This window comes from Osmerus mordax, chromosome 16, assembly GCF_038355195.1.
Source record: "Osmerus mordax isolate fOsmMor3 chromosome 16, fOsmMor3.pri, whole genome shotgun sequence".
Lineage (NCBI taxonomy): Eukaryota > Metazoa > Chordata > Actinopteri > Osmeriformes > Osmeridae > Osmerus > Osmerus mordax.
In genome coordinates, this window is record NC_090065.1 from 6,731,832 (window position 1) to 6,748,322 (window position 16,491).

Consider the following 16,491-nt stretch of genomic DNA (forward strand, 5'->3'; position numbering starts at 1 on the left):
TCTCAGGGAGAAGTATATTACATTTTTACGTATTTTTTTTTCTTCATATTTATCCGTCATTGTCTTTTGATGAACGAAAACATGTTCTATCATAGTAACTCAAAATTGATCAGAAATTACTACTTTGCTTTGCTCTTTGCAATTTTCTTTGTTCTTGGTACAAGTAGGAGAAAGAACAAAGAAAATTGCAAAAAATCTCACCTCACAAACTTGTCCTTTGTCTCTGTGATACTGTAATTCTTGTTCTTTGTTGATATGAACCTGCAACCAGTCAAAATCTATTGAGCAGTCAGTACTGTTACTGTAACAAATGGAAAGCACAATGTTCAGGGCTATACAATTTGTTCATTGTACAGTATAGAGCCTACAATGCACTGTACTACAGTATACAATACTGAAAGGGACAAAAATCAAAGTAGTAAACATGTGATCAATGTGCTCCTTCTTGTCTTTGGGCTCGGTCAGGCCAGAGCACTTTGTCGACATCACAAGCAATATTTTGTAATATTGTGTTTTACCATGTGAAATGATTTAAGGTATTGGCAACAGACAAGCACAATTAGCTAAATGAGTTCAGGCAACTGAGAACCTTGTTCAGCCAATGGGTTTTAGTGTTTTAGCAATTGAGAAAAACTGTAAAGATATATTTCATGCCAAGTAGGCTATTTCATGAGGAATACTGTAAGTTTAAAATGCAAATGTAAAAACAATTCTGAAAGCAGACCCACTGATTTGATCAGAGATAAATATGTTGTAATTATATAATGGTGCGATGGACATGTAATGATGTTTACTATAATGACAATTTTTCTAATTGCATTGTTATATGGCATACCATTAAAAACATTTAATGTTACGTAAAGCCTGAAGTACCATCCACTGTGATTGTGTGGCTCTAAAAAATGTGGGATACTTGAAACTTTCTTCCCCAATTTCCTCAGAATGAAACAAGCTACAGTTTGAAGGGGGTTAGTCAAAGTGGATGTAAAAGCCTGGTTGTTGGTACCACAGGGGATTATAAAATGTTGCCTTCTCACTGGCATGTTTTCAGGGCGTTTCAAGGTGACCTCAAGCTCAGCATTACATGAGGTAGAGGATACCCATAAAGATATTGCACACATATTTTTTACGAGTCAAGGAATCTGGTTTCGAGTTTTAGGAAATCGTAAAGTTAAACAAATACAAAAAAATGTGGTCTAAATGTTGATGTAATTGAAAGACCACTATTATGCACAGATAAGGTTTAACTGTTGCTGTCAGTGCAGTTAAGTTTGATTTGTGGTTCAGGAATCATAAAATGGGTGTGTTGGTTATTTGGGGAGTAACCCAGAGTTTTTGCCAAACTAGCTGAAGCATGATGAAATGAAGGGCTCTGATGTAGAAGAAACTACAACTGAATGGATACTGGAAAAGGAGGCTCTCTTTGTGTCCTGGGCTAATTTGTTAATGCTTCTTTGGATAGACAAGGGGTGAGGTGTATTTTACGTGCAGTGAGTCCAGGGTCAGATAAACATGGCATTGCAAATGAGGCCACTGGTCCAGGAAATCCTCCTGAGTCACATGATTAGTGAAAGGCCCCTCTAGCAAACAAAGACCGGGGGGGGGGGGGGGGGGGGGGGTTAGACTTTTATGGCACAATTAGGACAAAACTGTCAGCAAGCAGTTAAAGGTTCCTAGGAAATGTGAACACTCAAGTGTTGAGATTTCCATATGAAAAATACTAGGAACAAGATATTAACGGATAGTTTATATTTTGGGGTAGAAAACTCTGAAAACTGGGAGAGGTTGAGCAAAGGTGTATATCAGAAAGAGATAAGCATTTTTTATAGGCAACTTTGGAACATGAGTATTTAATTTAAGTGATGACCTGAGCCAAACATATGTTTGGAGTTAGAGGCCTGCAGAGACAGTAAATGATTATAGAAGCACATATGGCCGATACTGAGAGAATATTACAAATAGTTTTATGTTGATTGTGATGTTTATTCAATCATGGCATTTGAAAAGTTGAGCCTGTTGTCACACTTCATATACAAGATAATTAAAAAAGGCAAAGGGAAGACATCAATATTTACAGTATGGTATAACAAGAGACAGCTTTCCAACAAGACCAATTCATCGAAAAGAATAACAATCATCTCAACAGCCCTTGCAACATCAGTTTCTTTCAACATTCGTACATCAGCAGCATCTCCCTGAGTGCTTCTAAGTTCATGAGCAGAGTTGAACTGCACAATCCAAATCCTCTGAGCTTCTCTGGCCTCCATCTCTCAGACAGCTGGCTTGTCTGTGGATTCCTCTCACGTAAGTGTTGTTGACTCAATAGAGGAGCGAGGCAGGGAGCTAGTACGTCTAATCAAGTGCCTGATAGGAAAACCCACTGGACCCCAGCATGTCAGAGGTCACCAGGGCCAGCGTTCTAAGCACATTAACATTCCTGAATAAACAACCCCGGGGAATGTTATTGTGGAAACCTTAAACAGGATTTTCCTCCCAGAGCCCAGGAGAGAACGTTCCAGCACCCCTCCAGCCCCGCTGCAGAGCCCTGGCCTAGCAACCAGCCAAGGGACCTTGTCTTCATACGTGCCTTTGCTGCATCACAATTCTAAACACTTTACCCATAAAAGCACACTTCCTCCCCACATTTTATAAGAACAGGCAAGTGCATACTTTAGAAGAAAGAGTGGTTAGGTGAGTCAAAAAGTGAGACAAATGACCTTTATCCTTCTTCTGTGTTCCATTGCTTTCTGTATCCCTTTGTAAGCATGTCAACCACTCACCATGAAACTTAATTACACAGCCAGAAGGAAGATCCAAATTTACTGCTATATAATAGCAAGCCCTTCTGCAATTTGCTGTGTGTGTTTTCCCATTTGCACTGATGTTGTTATTGCCAAACTACTTACTGGAGGAGGCTCGGCTTATGGAAGGTTTGCCATGTTAGATAGTGGTAGCACTGGCAAGGATTGGTGCTGTCCAGGTAGGAGCCAGATCCAGCCATCCCACTGTGAATCATGCATTCCTGTTGGTGGAGGTCATCGTCAAGGGAGAACTCATGTTTCAGAAACGCTTTATGATTATGTGACATTTTGCTGTTGCTAGTGTGAAAGATTTATGTTTTTTTTCTAACTCCCATTGGCTTCATGAAGTTCCAATAATTGATAATACTCCAGAGGCTATCTGCCTCAGAGTTCATGATGGTTGTGCTGATGAAGTAAAGCGAATGAGGTCAAATTCCATTTGCTATTTGCCAAGAAAAACACAAGTCTGACTGAGACCGAGACTGGTACCTGAGACTAAAGTAAATCAAGCAGAAGGAAAGGTCTACATTCTCCTCTTCTCTGGTTGTTCCTCCTGCCTTTCCTCTGTCTGCCTCTCTTTTGTTTCTGCTTGAAAACATCAGTGGACCTTGAACAGAGATCTGTGGTGAACCCTTTTATGTTTCGGCTCATTCCTCGCCCAGAAAAAAATTATTGTGTTTGTACAGTGTACAGTGGCTAAAAGTGTCAGTGATGATGCTAGCCACAGATGCCCTCCTCCTAGATGCTGCCAGGATGATCAGACAGACACTTTACTGGAGGGATGCAGCTATGCTGTCAGCAAAGGGCTGGTACGGCCAGGTGACCATATGGAGAACATCAGAGCTGCACTGTTTGATGAAGTCAATGTTTGTGTTCAGTCAGCAATATATTCTTCTTGGAACCTTTCCCATGGGGCTCCTTCTTACACATATGGAGGTAATTTGTTGAAATTCCTCAGCAGAGAAAGTAAAGCAGGGGGAGAATGGCCTTGGGATTTGGTTTTGGAAGTCAAGGGAGGGGCTGGGTTGGGGTTGGGTTGGGGTCTGTGTCCACAGGGGGCTTTGCGGTTCTGTGCAAAACAGTTTCAAAGGATTTTAGTGAAATGTTACAGTGCACTGTTGCATGAGGCATAGATAGAAAATAGGAATAGAAATAAAGAGCCCAAAATTAAAGAACACATGAATGTACTTTTCTGTTGTGCATTGCTACATGCAGATTTATTGTTTCACTTCAACAGGAAGGTCGTAGCAATGTTAATGATTTCTGTTCAGACCACAGGTTACCCACCCTCTGACTCCATGCAACACCAAGTCGTCCAGTTGGTTTTAGTCACTGTGATGCAAGGATAGCCTCCATATGCAGCACTCAGCAGACACGTTTGCATTAGCCTGGACAGCTCCCCCTAAATACCCAAACAGTGTCAACACAACCTGCCATTACAATCAGCCTAACCATACTCAGTTCTCATCACACGTTTAGTAGTTAAACATTCAAGCTCATGGTCAGAAAGGGCGTGTTTTAGCTGGGTATTGACTGGAGAAAAGGCTGAGATAGAGGAGAGTTACTCTCCCCCAGTGTTTACATTCTCTACTGACGAAGGAGAGGAGACGGAATGAGTTACAGCTGCAGGCCCAGTCCATGCTGACGTCTGGGTTTATGGCAGCTTAAGTGTATATGCATGCTGATATGGGGGTGTTGGTGAGCCGATGTTGGTGATGCTGATATGGGGGTGTTGGTGAGCCGATGTTGGTGATGCTGATATGGGGGTGTTGGTACAGACCAAGTAGAAGAGTGAAGATCCACACAAAGCTTTGACAGCGGTAAACTCCTTGTGAGTGTGTGCGTGTATGTGCATACGCTTTTGTGCAGCCCAGTAATGGTACTGGAATTCACTACTCAGTGGCAGCCAAATGTGTGACCTTTCAATTTATAATTAAGAGGTCAGATATCAAGCAGGGCACTGGTGGGTGTGTCTCCTTCCCTTTCAACATCTCCCCTCTGTCAGTAAGGGGATGAATCACCTCAGCATGAACAGCTCATAATGTCAGGTGGCATCAGACCTTAAAAGGAAAACAATGATGCAAAGTAAACTCAATACATAGTTCAGTCAACTAGACTCATTGGTCTTTTACTTCCAATTTTTTCTCTGACTATCTTTAGAGATGACGACTATGGCACCTTTTGTAATTACTGTAATATGTTACACATTCCAAATTGAAAATAATTTCAATCGACTGCCAAAATGACAGCTCATACATTGTAAAAAGGCAAGTCCAACAATTGCTCAACGTCTCTCACTAAGTCTTGTTTGTTTGTGTGAGGGGAAAACTAAACAGGCACCTAATTTCTAACACGTGTGCATTATTGAAGCACAGCAATGCATACCAGGGCCCTTTACACAAACAAACAAGAAACATATATACAGTGTGTTGTCACTTCAATCAAGTTGACTTCAAAGCAACCACAAAAGTGCCACAGAGCCAAGTGCATGTGAGGAATGCTTCCAGTGCAGAGTGAAGCTGAATAACAGACTTTTTGCAAGTGCTAAGATGTTGTGGGAAAATTGAAAAACTAGCTACTAAAGAACATAAAAGGAATGTTATTATTAGAATGCTCAACACGGCTGTTGAACAGCATACTTAGTTCTCTCAAATGGGAAAAGACTCCTTCTGAAGATCACTAGAACTGTGTGCATCTCTGGGACTCTGACATTCATAGGGCAGAAAAAGTTAAGTCTAAACAAACTACAGCATGTTGCTCAAATTCCTTTTCCAACCAAAAGGTTCAAGATTGGTTTAGAATTCGAAAACTTTTCTATCTGTGAGTTACAGTTAGAGGAAATCTAACCACTGCCATAGATATTGTTTAGAAACATCAGGTTATGTTTGGTCTTGAATCTGCTCACAATTTATCACAGAGAGCTGTCCAGGTTTGGCTTGTAAAACCCCTGCTGTTGTTTAGATAGATAAAGAAGTGAGAATGAGAAAGAAACAGAGAGAGAGAGAGAGATAAAGAAAAAGGAGAGAGACAAAGAGAGAGGAAAGTGAGATAAAGTGAGATCTACGTGTAACTTCATACAACATTCACAACTCCTCCAATATTGCCCTGTTGAGACAATTAAACCATCTGGAAATGGTTGTTAGTCATAAACAGGCACGTTTTCCAGCTTATAGATGCTGTATAATCACCTAAGCACCAGGCATACTACACTGCCAAATCCACAGTAAGCTTGGCCACCACATTGGAGAGTAATGCTAAGAATAGACTATCCCCTTCAGCCCCAGCGGATATATGATTCTGAAATGTTAATGAGAGTAACTTCATCCAACCTTCCATTCAGAGTATAGAGTCTTCCAAATACATTGGAGTCCCACAGACTGTCATACGCTACCCTCCCTAATCTCTGCTCTGTAGATGCCACTCTGGCATACTCACCAATCATTCTCTGTATTATTCCAGTGTCATAAGGGACACAGGTTAAGATCTGGAATGTGCACCATTTCCCCACAGGAAGTGCAGCGGGGACCGCTGCAGAACCACAGTTCCCCACCCAGATCCCACCATCGCACGCAGGGCTGGAGAAAGGGGAACGGAGACCCTATAAACTTTGGGATGAATTCTTCTACGACTCAAAGAGTTACACTTTTGAGTTACAGTCAAAAGAAAAAGACCAATAGTTCCAAATATAGTGAGTTTTCTTTTTATTCAAAAAGCACATCATATTTGATATATCTGGCTTATATTTTCATTTTAAAAAGAGTTTTTAACATAAGTGTACTTATCTGTCTTCTAGAAAGCTATCTAATGAAACGTTGATACAGACAAGTTATTTCACCGCATGACATCTGTCAATCAATGTTTCTGTAAGCAGCACTTGGACATTTACACAGGTCTTAACATCAAATTTATAGTGGATATTTATGATATTGTACATACTTTTCTGATACATAAATTATCAAAAAATCTATAAAAATAAAACAGATTGCTTATGTAGTACAAATGGCTTGATAGGAGACTGTATATTGTCACAGGGATTTTCATCTCATTGGCACAGGTCATCTATGTGAATTCTGAAGTAGTGTGACGTTATTATTCCACAGTTTTCCTGTTTTAGTATGTGTCTGTTGAAGCAGCCTCCTATTCCCTGTCTTCAACCTGAGACATTTAAAAAACAGACACGTGCGCGTGCACATGCACGTAGGCCTACAAACACACGCACACAGACACAGACACACACATGTAAGGTAAAACATATATACATGGCATTCACTGACACTGGCACAAAAAAAGACAAGCATGCACGCACACACGCACCCCCCCCCCCCCCCACACACACACACACAATCATATCACACACACAACCACATCACACACACAGTCTCTCTGACCTAACACTTGTGAGCACTCATCTGGCACATAAAACAGACAGTCATTTCATTAAAAGGCTCTGTGGGGGCTCGTCCCAGCCAGCAGAGAGAGTCCCACGTCCAACATGTGCGCCCTCTCTGAACAGTACTCTCCATCTACTGTACCTACTCAAACCCCCTTCATACACTTCTTTACAAAATTACATTGGAAAATACCAAAAAGCTTGCTTTATACGAAGCTTTCCAAAAGCTTCACTTCAGTTAATTCAAGTGGTGACAATCAATACTGAGTTTGGATATAGTGCTGTAGCTCAAATTTACAAAAGGTTCCTCATATCGGACCAAAAAAAAACAAAGAAAAAAAAAAAACATCCTTCCTTTAATCCAGGAATTTGTTATTTTTTTGTTAGTGTGTTTGTGTGTCAGGCACACAGTAGTAGCACAGTCTCCATGCTTGGCTGCAAAAGACCAGAGAGGGCTTGTGCACCACAGTTCTACAGCACAGCTGTCTTCTCAACCTTCTCACTTCACTTCACATTCAAAAGTCAGATGAGATGGTGAGCCACATGGACGTTGACTGGATGTCTCTGCTTCTTTCCAATGTAAGCTTTTCACAGTTCCGATTTGGTCTGAACCATGACAATGCAGATATCTGTGTGCCAGTCAACATAATGGATTAGACAATCTTCTCCAGTTTTGGCCAGTCATTATAGTGATCAGTTCAAGATGTGGCGCCAGGCATAGGGACCTCTATGCCATGGTCAGATGGTTGCTCCTCTCTCTGATGTCTGCAGGTGGACTGATGTCCTTCTTCACAGGGGTGGGAGGTAGAGCACAGCTCCTACCTTTGGGCTTGAAGAGGTCTGACACAAAGAATACCTGCGTGGAGGAACAGATCATAAAAGATAACATAAAAAAAGAGAACATAAAAGATCTGAAATAAAACTCGACCCCGAAAATCACGACATCTGGAGACGACACATTGTAGACACTGTGTGTTACAGTCGTAAGGTGGGGCAGCTGTGTAACTTGCCAGATCTGGATCAAATGAACGAAATAACGGAATGTTTACGAGCGACATTTACAACTGAACCCAATGCTAAGCATGCCAAGCACGGTGGGCCACTTACGATGCAGTAGGCCACCAGGGCTCCCTGGGTGAAGCCTGCCAGGATGTCAGTGGGGTGGTGCTTGTGGTCAGAGACACGGGACAAGCCGGTGTAGAAAGACATCATGATGAGGGTGAACTGGGTGAGAGGCCGGAGGAGACGGGCACCGCGCCAGGTGAAACGCGACTGGAGGTAGAACTGGGTCAGTGTGGGAGAGAGGGGTCGGATGAATACAAAAGGACAGGTACAGGCAGGTGTGTGTGGGGGATTCAAAAGCGCTAACTCACCACCAGATACAGCATTGTGTACATGGAGAAGGATGCATGTCCTGAGAAAAAGGACTTCCTGAGGACAACAGATATCAAACAATATTGAGACCATCATCATCAATACATCCACACAGACATCTCATCAGTCCGACTGCACTGTGTACTGTAATACCTGGCCTCCTGGACTTTGCTCTCAGGGCCCTGGCACTGGTATTCTGTGATGTATCCCAGGGAACAGTTGATGGTGGAGAAGTCTGGCTTGCAAACATCTAGGAAGTGAGGCCGCATGCGCCCCACCGACACCTTGGCGATGTCTGTGAACGACTGGCTGATGGCACAGCCGAAGATGAACACGCCCACTTGCTTGTAAAGGGCGGAGATGTAGGGGTTCCCCACAAAGGACTTGGAGCCCTGGTTTAGACAGTGGATCCTGTAGCTCTCTCCTATCACAATCTGACCAGAAGGGAAGCAACATCAGTCCTACTGCTCGTTGTCAACGGTTTCATTTTCTCCACAGTACTGTGTACACTGCAGACACACTACTGCTGTTAACCTCTACTGTGTTTCCTTTCCTTGTCTTAGTGAGAGTGGCGAGCCACTCTTATGCAATAATAAAAAGGGAGACATCTGAATTGTGTGATCTTAAAATATTTGTGGAGGAAAGAAATAAGAGTACATCGGTTTGAATAGGAGTTTCTGTTTGTATACAAGTCCCATGTACAGTATATTTGAAAAGATCACAAAAAAGAGTACATGGGCACAGTAAATCGATATGGCTGAGAATGGTTTAGGATTATTGTGAAAGGGCACATGCAAAAGGTTTCAGTAAGTGGATAAATAAACCAATGTCTGAGTTCTATGATTGACATGCCGGGCATACTTAGGGGGGCCATGGATACCATAACTCACTACAGCTGTTCAAACTCAGATGCCTTCCACACCCCCTCTAGGCTGCAAGCAACTGGCAACTGGACAAGGTGTAGAAAGAAGAGTAGCTGGAGGAGGAGAGGAGAAGAGAGAAAGGATGAGTGAGAGGATGGGAGAGAAGGAGAGAGAGAGGAGAGAGAGGAAATGGGAAGAGAGTGGGGGAGAGAGGAGAGGAAAAGGGGAGGTAAGGGGTTGATAGAAATGTAGATAGAAAGAAAGACAGAAAGAAGGAAGGAAAGGGAGTCCAGGGAAGAGAGGGAGAGAGAGAGTGTGAGGAGAGGGAAGGAGAGAGAGGAGAAGAAACGAAGTGAGGAGACGAGAGAGAACAAGAAGGAGGGTGGGGGAAGGCACTTGTGGTTTTAATCAAGAGAAAAGCTGAGCTAGGCGACGTGTCTGATTTTGGTTGCCAGACTCTGTCAGTCGGGCAGTCAGACGCACATTGGGGGCACGTTTGTTTTCCACCAAGTCGGTTCACATTCTACACGGCTCTGATTTCACAAGGGATGTCAGGGGGTTTTCTTTGGTATCTCAGTTTCATCAGACATTCTTGTCAGAGGGGGCAGCACACAATCCCGGTCTCATTTCAAGAAACACATCGAGGGGAAAGTCCTTTAGGAGATTTAACAAGCTGATAGCAGGCGTGTTTTTCCTCCACCGTCGAGGCCTTTAGAGCCGGGCTGATCCAGCCCAGCTGCTTTCACGGGAGAGAGAGAATACATCTGGATCTCGTTTCGTAAGAAGATAAACTATGTGAATGAGTGAGGCAGCCCTTCAGAAGGGGTAACTGTTACTGTGTCTCTCAGACATATTCATGGGAGAAAAAGGTTGTCTCGCGGCTTGTCTCATAAAAAGCCTGTCGTTCCACAAATGATCATGCGTGTACCCATACACTCAATTAGGTTTTTTTCCTCTTTCTTCCTAGAAAGTCTCTGTAATGCCTACTCTAAGAGGTGTGGTCTTTAAGCTAGCTCCTCTCAGCCTTATCCAAGTCAGCAGAGCGTTAAATGGCCTACTGCTAGTTTCCCCAAACGAAAAAAGATAAATGCGCGCCAAAAGACCTGAGGGTGAAAACATGGAATTTAAAGTCACGTTTATAAAAATGAATCATTTGGAAAAGGGAGCTCTTCTTCTCTGCCTCCACCACAATCCTGCCCCATCTGTTACTGTGTTTGAACAAGCAACCATCGCGTCAACCATAATAACACAGGACCAGTGAGCTCTTTCTCACCAGGAAAACCCAAGTGGCCTCAACTGCCTCAACCATCTGAGTATATCTGCTCTCTCCAGGATGGAGGGAGCCCTACCATCAGCAGACCAACACTCTTCTCTCCTGGTCGTCGTCCTGGTAGACGACTCTCTAATCTGACGCAGCTTTCCTAAATACAATAACCATCTGAACCATCTTAAGATCCCCAATCAGTATTCCTCTCAACAAGAACATGCTGGAATGCTGCTGAGAAGCTTTTATCAGTGGGTCCAAACTTACTAACCTTGCTATTACAGACCCAGCGTGTAAACAAGTCAGTCTGTTTTATCGGTCAATGTGTCATGGTAAAACATGTATTAAGTAAATAGTTATATTTACATTTTAATATTAATAAAAGCAATATTTTCACATCACTGGAAGAAAACGCAAATTCTGAATTGAATGAATTTGACGACTTTACCTACAATTGAGAGGGAATGTTCTCACTGTACTTACCTTTCAACATCCCCTCATGTGATTATTAAACAGTACAACGTATGCTAACACAACATTAGTAGACACACAGGTGGTTGTGGTGATGCAAATGGGGGGAGGCACATTGCTGAAACGTGAGAAAATGGTCAGGTGAGGTGATATTAGTGAGGTGACTTACAGAGAGGATGGTAATAAGAATGCCAGCAGCACAAAGCACAGCGTCGCTAATGGTGTCTCCCCTTTTGGCCGGGTACTTGATGGACTCATCGTTGCAGTAAAACCCACGGCGGTAGGGCTGAACAGCACTAGTCTCTATGATGAGGAAAGGCAGGCCAGCTATGTGGGAAAGCAGTGAGGCAGGGAGAGGAGGAACAAGAAAGAGTGGGAGTGTAGGAGAGAGACAGAGACAGAGAGAGAGAGAGAGAGAGAGAGAGAGAGAGAGAGAGAGAGAGAGAGAGAGAGAGAGAGAGGTCAATCATAGGTTACATGGGAGAGTTCCCAGTGCACAGTACAGGCCAGTCAGGGAACATTATGACCATGCTTATTTCACCCTCTCACCATTCTAGTGATTTCACTGAATATCCAGTTACTTGTCATTGCCTTCCCAGATTTGAGCCTTATGTTGAAATCATTTGAAGTAGGCAAAGCATTTTGCATACAAACTAAATCTTAAACAAATTAGTTCCCATTGTGTTCTTTGTTCATTTATGCAAATCAACAAATCTATTAGGCAGATTGATTGATGCAGAGGTTCACTTGGTCATTGGTCATGCCAGCATATGTTCCCTGGCTATCCTCTCCAGCTGTGCCACACTGAAACTTACGGAGGCCACTGGCACAGTCATTCCCACGGTAACCAGGGCTACAGTGGGCACCGTGCTGTTTTTATAGGACAGGCTGATGCTGCTGTCGTCACAGAAGAAGCCTCTCTGGTATGGCGGGTAGGGCCACTTATGCAGAGAGACACCGATGAGCATCACTGCACACACAGACACAGAAGACCTGACGTCAGCCGTGCAGTGTCAAAAAACACCCGTACGCAGTACACACACGTACACACACGTAAACACACATACACTGCCACATATACAGAAATGAAACACACACATACACAACACACACAAGCATACACACGCATAATGACAAAGCCCCAAGAGTAACTGCCTCCAATGACTGTAACACCTAAAAAGTAAAATAAACAACATAAAAACGCTGTGGAAAGGCAGCCAAGAAGACACCTGATTTGTCATTGTTAAAAACTGTAGAGAGCCCATTAGGCTTAGAATAACACAGACCAACATCAAACAGAGTGAGTTAGCACACAAGAAAAGCTGGGAAGGAATCCATGGCCAATTACTAATGTGGAAATAACATGGAGCTACCAGCCTCTTTTTCTGGTATGCCGTCCAAAGGCCAACTTTCAGATGTCTAAAGAGTGTTTCAGTCCAATCAGTTTAGTGTCTCTTGACACGTGGAGGTCAAAATAATAATAGGAAAAAATTGTCGGAGTGAGAATGCAAGCCAAAAGACATGCTTCATTTCCTTTAGCAGAAACACCAAAAGAGAACATCAAATAAAAGTGGAAAAGTGGGACCCAAGAGACGTCTATCTCCAACTGACAGCATTTATGAAACACCCTTTAAAGATCACGTCAAAGCAGTGTTTAACTGATGTGGGACCTTTGATGTCCCCCCCTTGAGTAATTCTGAAATGCAAACACAGACAAAAATAAACATCTGCTCTACTCTCCCTCTCTGGCTCTCTGGTGTATTGAGGAGGTCAGCTCAGGATGCTGGTGGGTGCTGCTGAGGGGAACATGGGGATACTTGGGGGATATTGATGTCTTCAAATCAAATGTCAACAAGAGCCTGTGTTGATTGGCTCGCTATGTGTCCCCTCCCATTCCAGCTCTGAACTGGCTGGCCTTTGAAGGCCCAGCTGGGATGGGTTCAGGTTACAGGCGGAGAGCTCTTCCTGATGGAAAAGACAGACCAACGCGCCCCTTCATTCACATGCCAAAGAATTCATATTTTTTACGTGACTGTTTTCATACCGACAAGCCATACAAACACCCCTGACTGAGCAACAATATGCTCGGGGGCTGATGTTAAGAAGGAGGGTCAGCCATATCAGAATTCAAGCTCGGGCAAAATCCTATAAGTGCACCCAATCCTTCATGTCTGATCAGTTTCGACCCAGGCTTGCCCCTGCGGAGGGAGGGGCCCTGTGCTCACACACAGCTCTGGCCTTGGCAGCTCTCCTCCGGCCTGCCTGCTTGGCTGCTGATGTAGGCCAGTGGAAAAAGACTGATCTGGAGGCTCAGCACTGGATGTGCAAAGCGTTAACCCTGGAGTCCTGACCTTACCGAGCAGCCTTTAAACATGATGACAGTCTGCGAGCCAACACAGGGGCCAGGAGCACCAGAAAGGGAGGGAGAGGGTACAAGGGGCTGATCCCTTTGAGAAAGCCTGTAGCAGCTGATGGGGAGCAAATTCTCCCAGCGTAACTGGAGACGTGGCGTGGTCTGTTTTTCCCTGAGAATCAGCTTGCCCTTCTGCCCTGACCTCCCTCTCACGCCATCCCGTCAGCGCAGCATCAGCATTCTGCAAGGCATCTTGGGATTTCCCTTCTTTGCCTCTTCCTCTCTTCCCGCTCCTCAGCGTGCGGGGGGGGGGGCGATGCCCCCCTGCCAACAACAACACAGGCCAGGACGCGTATGTCTAACGCATTAGCTCACTTGAGCCCAAAGAAAACAGAGATGGTAAACATTCCTAATCCTACATGGCTGGAGTGAGAAGGGAGTTTTCTTTTTCGCCAGTATCACATTATTGGTGGTTTCATCCTGTTCAGAGTGTTTTTCTTAACGCGTGCTGAGAAGGACCAGTAGAACCAAACAGATGTGATGAGTTGGTGAGGAAACACAGAGTGTGTGCTTTCTCTAACTGAAAATAGCAGCAGTCAAGTTATCCTCAGGTTCAAAATCTTGAAACGTGCCATTCGTCTTGCCTTTAGTGTTTAGGGTCTTCATTCCACTATGGAAATTACAATCATTGCCGCGGGCAAATAGAACCTAGTATGGAATTATATTCCACTATGATTAGAGGTATTTGTCAAAACACTCACTACTAAAATAAACAGACACACATTTTCCACTTGCTGGCATTGCCCTCTCTCTCTGGCATATAAATGTATACACATTGAAGGGAGTCGCACTGTATACACAGATGCAGTTGTTTTTACTTGCACCCTTGTGTGCATGGCAGTAGCTCCCACACAAACTGCTCCCTGTCTATCTGGTCTGCTGCAAACTCTGTTCCTATGCCCTCATGGTTCCCCTGCTCGGATTAAGGGGAGGGAGAAAGGTGAAAATCTCATGCACAGAATTATGCTTGTTAAAAAATCATTTTAAACATTATGCCATCTATTTATTTATGTACCACAGAAAAAAACTATAAAGTTTGCCTGATTAAGCTCTCTAAAGCTCTCTGGTGAGAATGGAAATGCTAAATAGGGACATTATGTGGAGACCAGCTCCTAAACATTAAGCCCACCTGCAACGACTTACTAGTAAACTAATCCCCCAACACTTAGCCCAGGAACAGAAAAAACAGCCCTAATACCAGCACAGTGGAAAAGGCCAGAGCTACATGAATCAGTTCAATCAATATTAGGAAACAGATCTGCAGGATTCTCTTGGTCCTGATGATTGGTGGTGTCTCGGCATGGAGGGATTGCTGTGAGAACCCAGTCTGGGAGAATAGGACGCTAGTAATTACTCTAGCATGCACCCACTATTTCCTCCTTGAGGTCACTCCCTTCAGACCACATCTTTAGCCAGCAAAACACTGTGGGTTTGTTGACAGGCATTTGCTGTGGGAAGGTACACATACGTACGGTGAAACACCCTCTGCGTGGAAAACATGCTTTTTAATCAAAACACCAGTTTTGGAAACCTTCTTAAGATCTGCATTTTAATCTTTGATATTTAAATGTGTTGATCAAAATACGTACAAGCAGTGTGTTTCTTATAGACATCAACTGGGAGAAGCTTAAGGACCTGTCACATTATGAGAATACACTAACTTAATTACAACATGGCCTTTATGAAAATAATTCACTGTATATACCATATGTGGCATGGTGACAAAGACAACGATATCAAAAAGTGAGCATTCATATGATACAACACAGAAGCATTGAAATGAATTATGACAAGCCATCTGGGGACTTCAGTCCAAGTAGAAGAATGAGTGCAGAAACACACAAACCAGAATACAGAACTTTGGCTGAACATATGGTTGACCTTTTAACCACTTTCCTTTAATTACTCCACACACACATTTTGCCAGATGTGTCTTCAAGTGAATTCCTGGCTTGATCGTCAGGAAAGAATGTTAGACATTCTGGAAAATATTAAAAGAGCCAAAACAGAATTACAGGTATGGGTGGAGACCCAAGAAATATTCTTTCTTGGGGCAATTTACCAATTACCTTTCTCCTTTGTCAGAGGATTATTGTTGCACAGGGGACGAAAGTATTTAACAATAATGTGAAGGCTACAATCGTGTATGTAAATATTCTAAATGTTATCTGAATAATAGGAAAACAAAATAATTACATTATATTTTCTGTTAACATTCATTTTCTTCAATTTCATGACTTGTGAATGTTTCTGTCCAATATGATAACCTGATGATAATCATTACCATCCACATATCAGGATAAGTTGTATGCTAACAAACCCAATTAACTTCAATAATTATTTCTGATCATTCAGTACCTTTATGTGCCTTCTCCAAGGTGTAATCATGCCTGAACATTTAACACGCATCGTTTTAGTAGTGTAGGCACTTACCTAAAAACAAACAAAATAGATCCACACCGACCAGTAACTTTCTCCTGGTGTTGTTTTTGCAGTTATTATTCAAGGTAGAACTTCCTCCATTCCTGCTTTCGGGTGCCATCGTTTTTTCATATATTAAACAGCGTTGCATTTATAAGGATGTGACTACTTTAAGGGGGGGAAAAGGAAAAAAATCAAGCAATGATTAACGCTGTCATGAAGCTCGCGTAACTAGCTGGGCTGATAAAACTGAATAAAATATGTTGTTTGCTAAGGGGTGATTCAGTCAAAAGACTGGTCGTCAAACGATTTTGTGCTTTCCTCAAATACCGTTAGCGCGTTTACTCTAAGCTCATCAGGTCCGTTTGTTCTGCTCACTCCTCTAGTCTTCCAAGATGTACTTCCCCACTCCTCTTTAGCCTGCCTCCGCCTTCCTTAACGAACGCCTTCCATATTCCACTCTGAAACTCCACATAAGCCTACACCGTAGCTCT

At 43.1% G+C, this 16,491-nt stretch overlaps 1 protein-coding gene across 2 annotated transcripts; it reads right to left on the reverse strand.

The window, feature by feature from the left end:
- Positions 1-6,478: 6,478 nt before the first annotated feature.
- On the reverse strand, positions 6,479-16,453 carry LOC136958665 (phospholipid phosphatase 3-like). 2 transcript variants are annotated; one of them, XM_067252723.1, is made up of 7 exons: positions 16,328-16,453; positions 16,010-16,165; positions 11,333-11,490; positions 8,719-8,999; positions 8,565-8,622; positions 8,299-8,475; positions 6,479-8,047 (listed from the first exon to the last, which is right to left on the reverse strand). In XM_067252723.1, exons 2-7 carry the CDS (start codon positions 16,146-16,148, stop codon positions 7,919-7,921), a joined length of 942 nt encoding a protein of 313 aa, XP_067108824.1. In that variant the 5' UTR covers positions 16,149-16,165; positions 16,328-16,453; the 3' UTR covers positions 6,479-7,918. The 2 variants fall into 2 exon arrangements, with proteins under 2 accessions (XP_067108824.1, XP_067108825.1); XM_067252724.1 differs by lacking the exon at positions 11,333-11,490 and adding an exon at positions 11,979-12,133 and having other exon boundaries at positions 16,010-16,371.
- Positions 16,454-16,491: the final 38 nt, after the last annotated feature.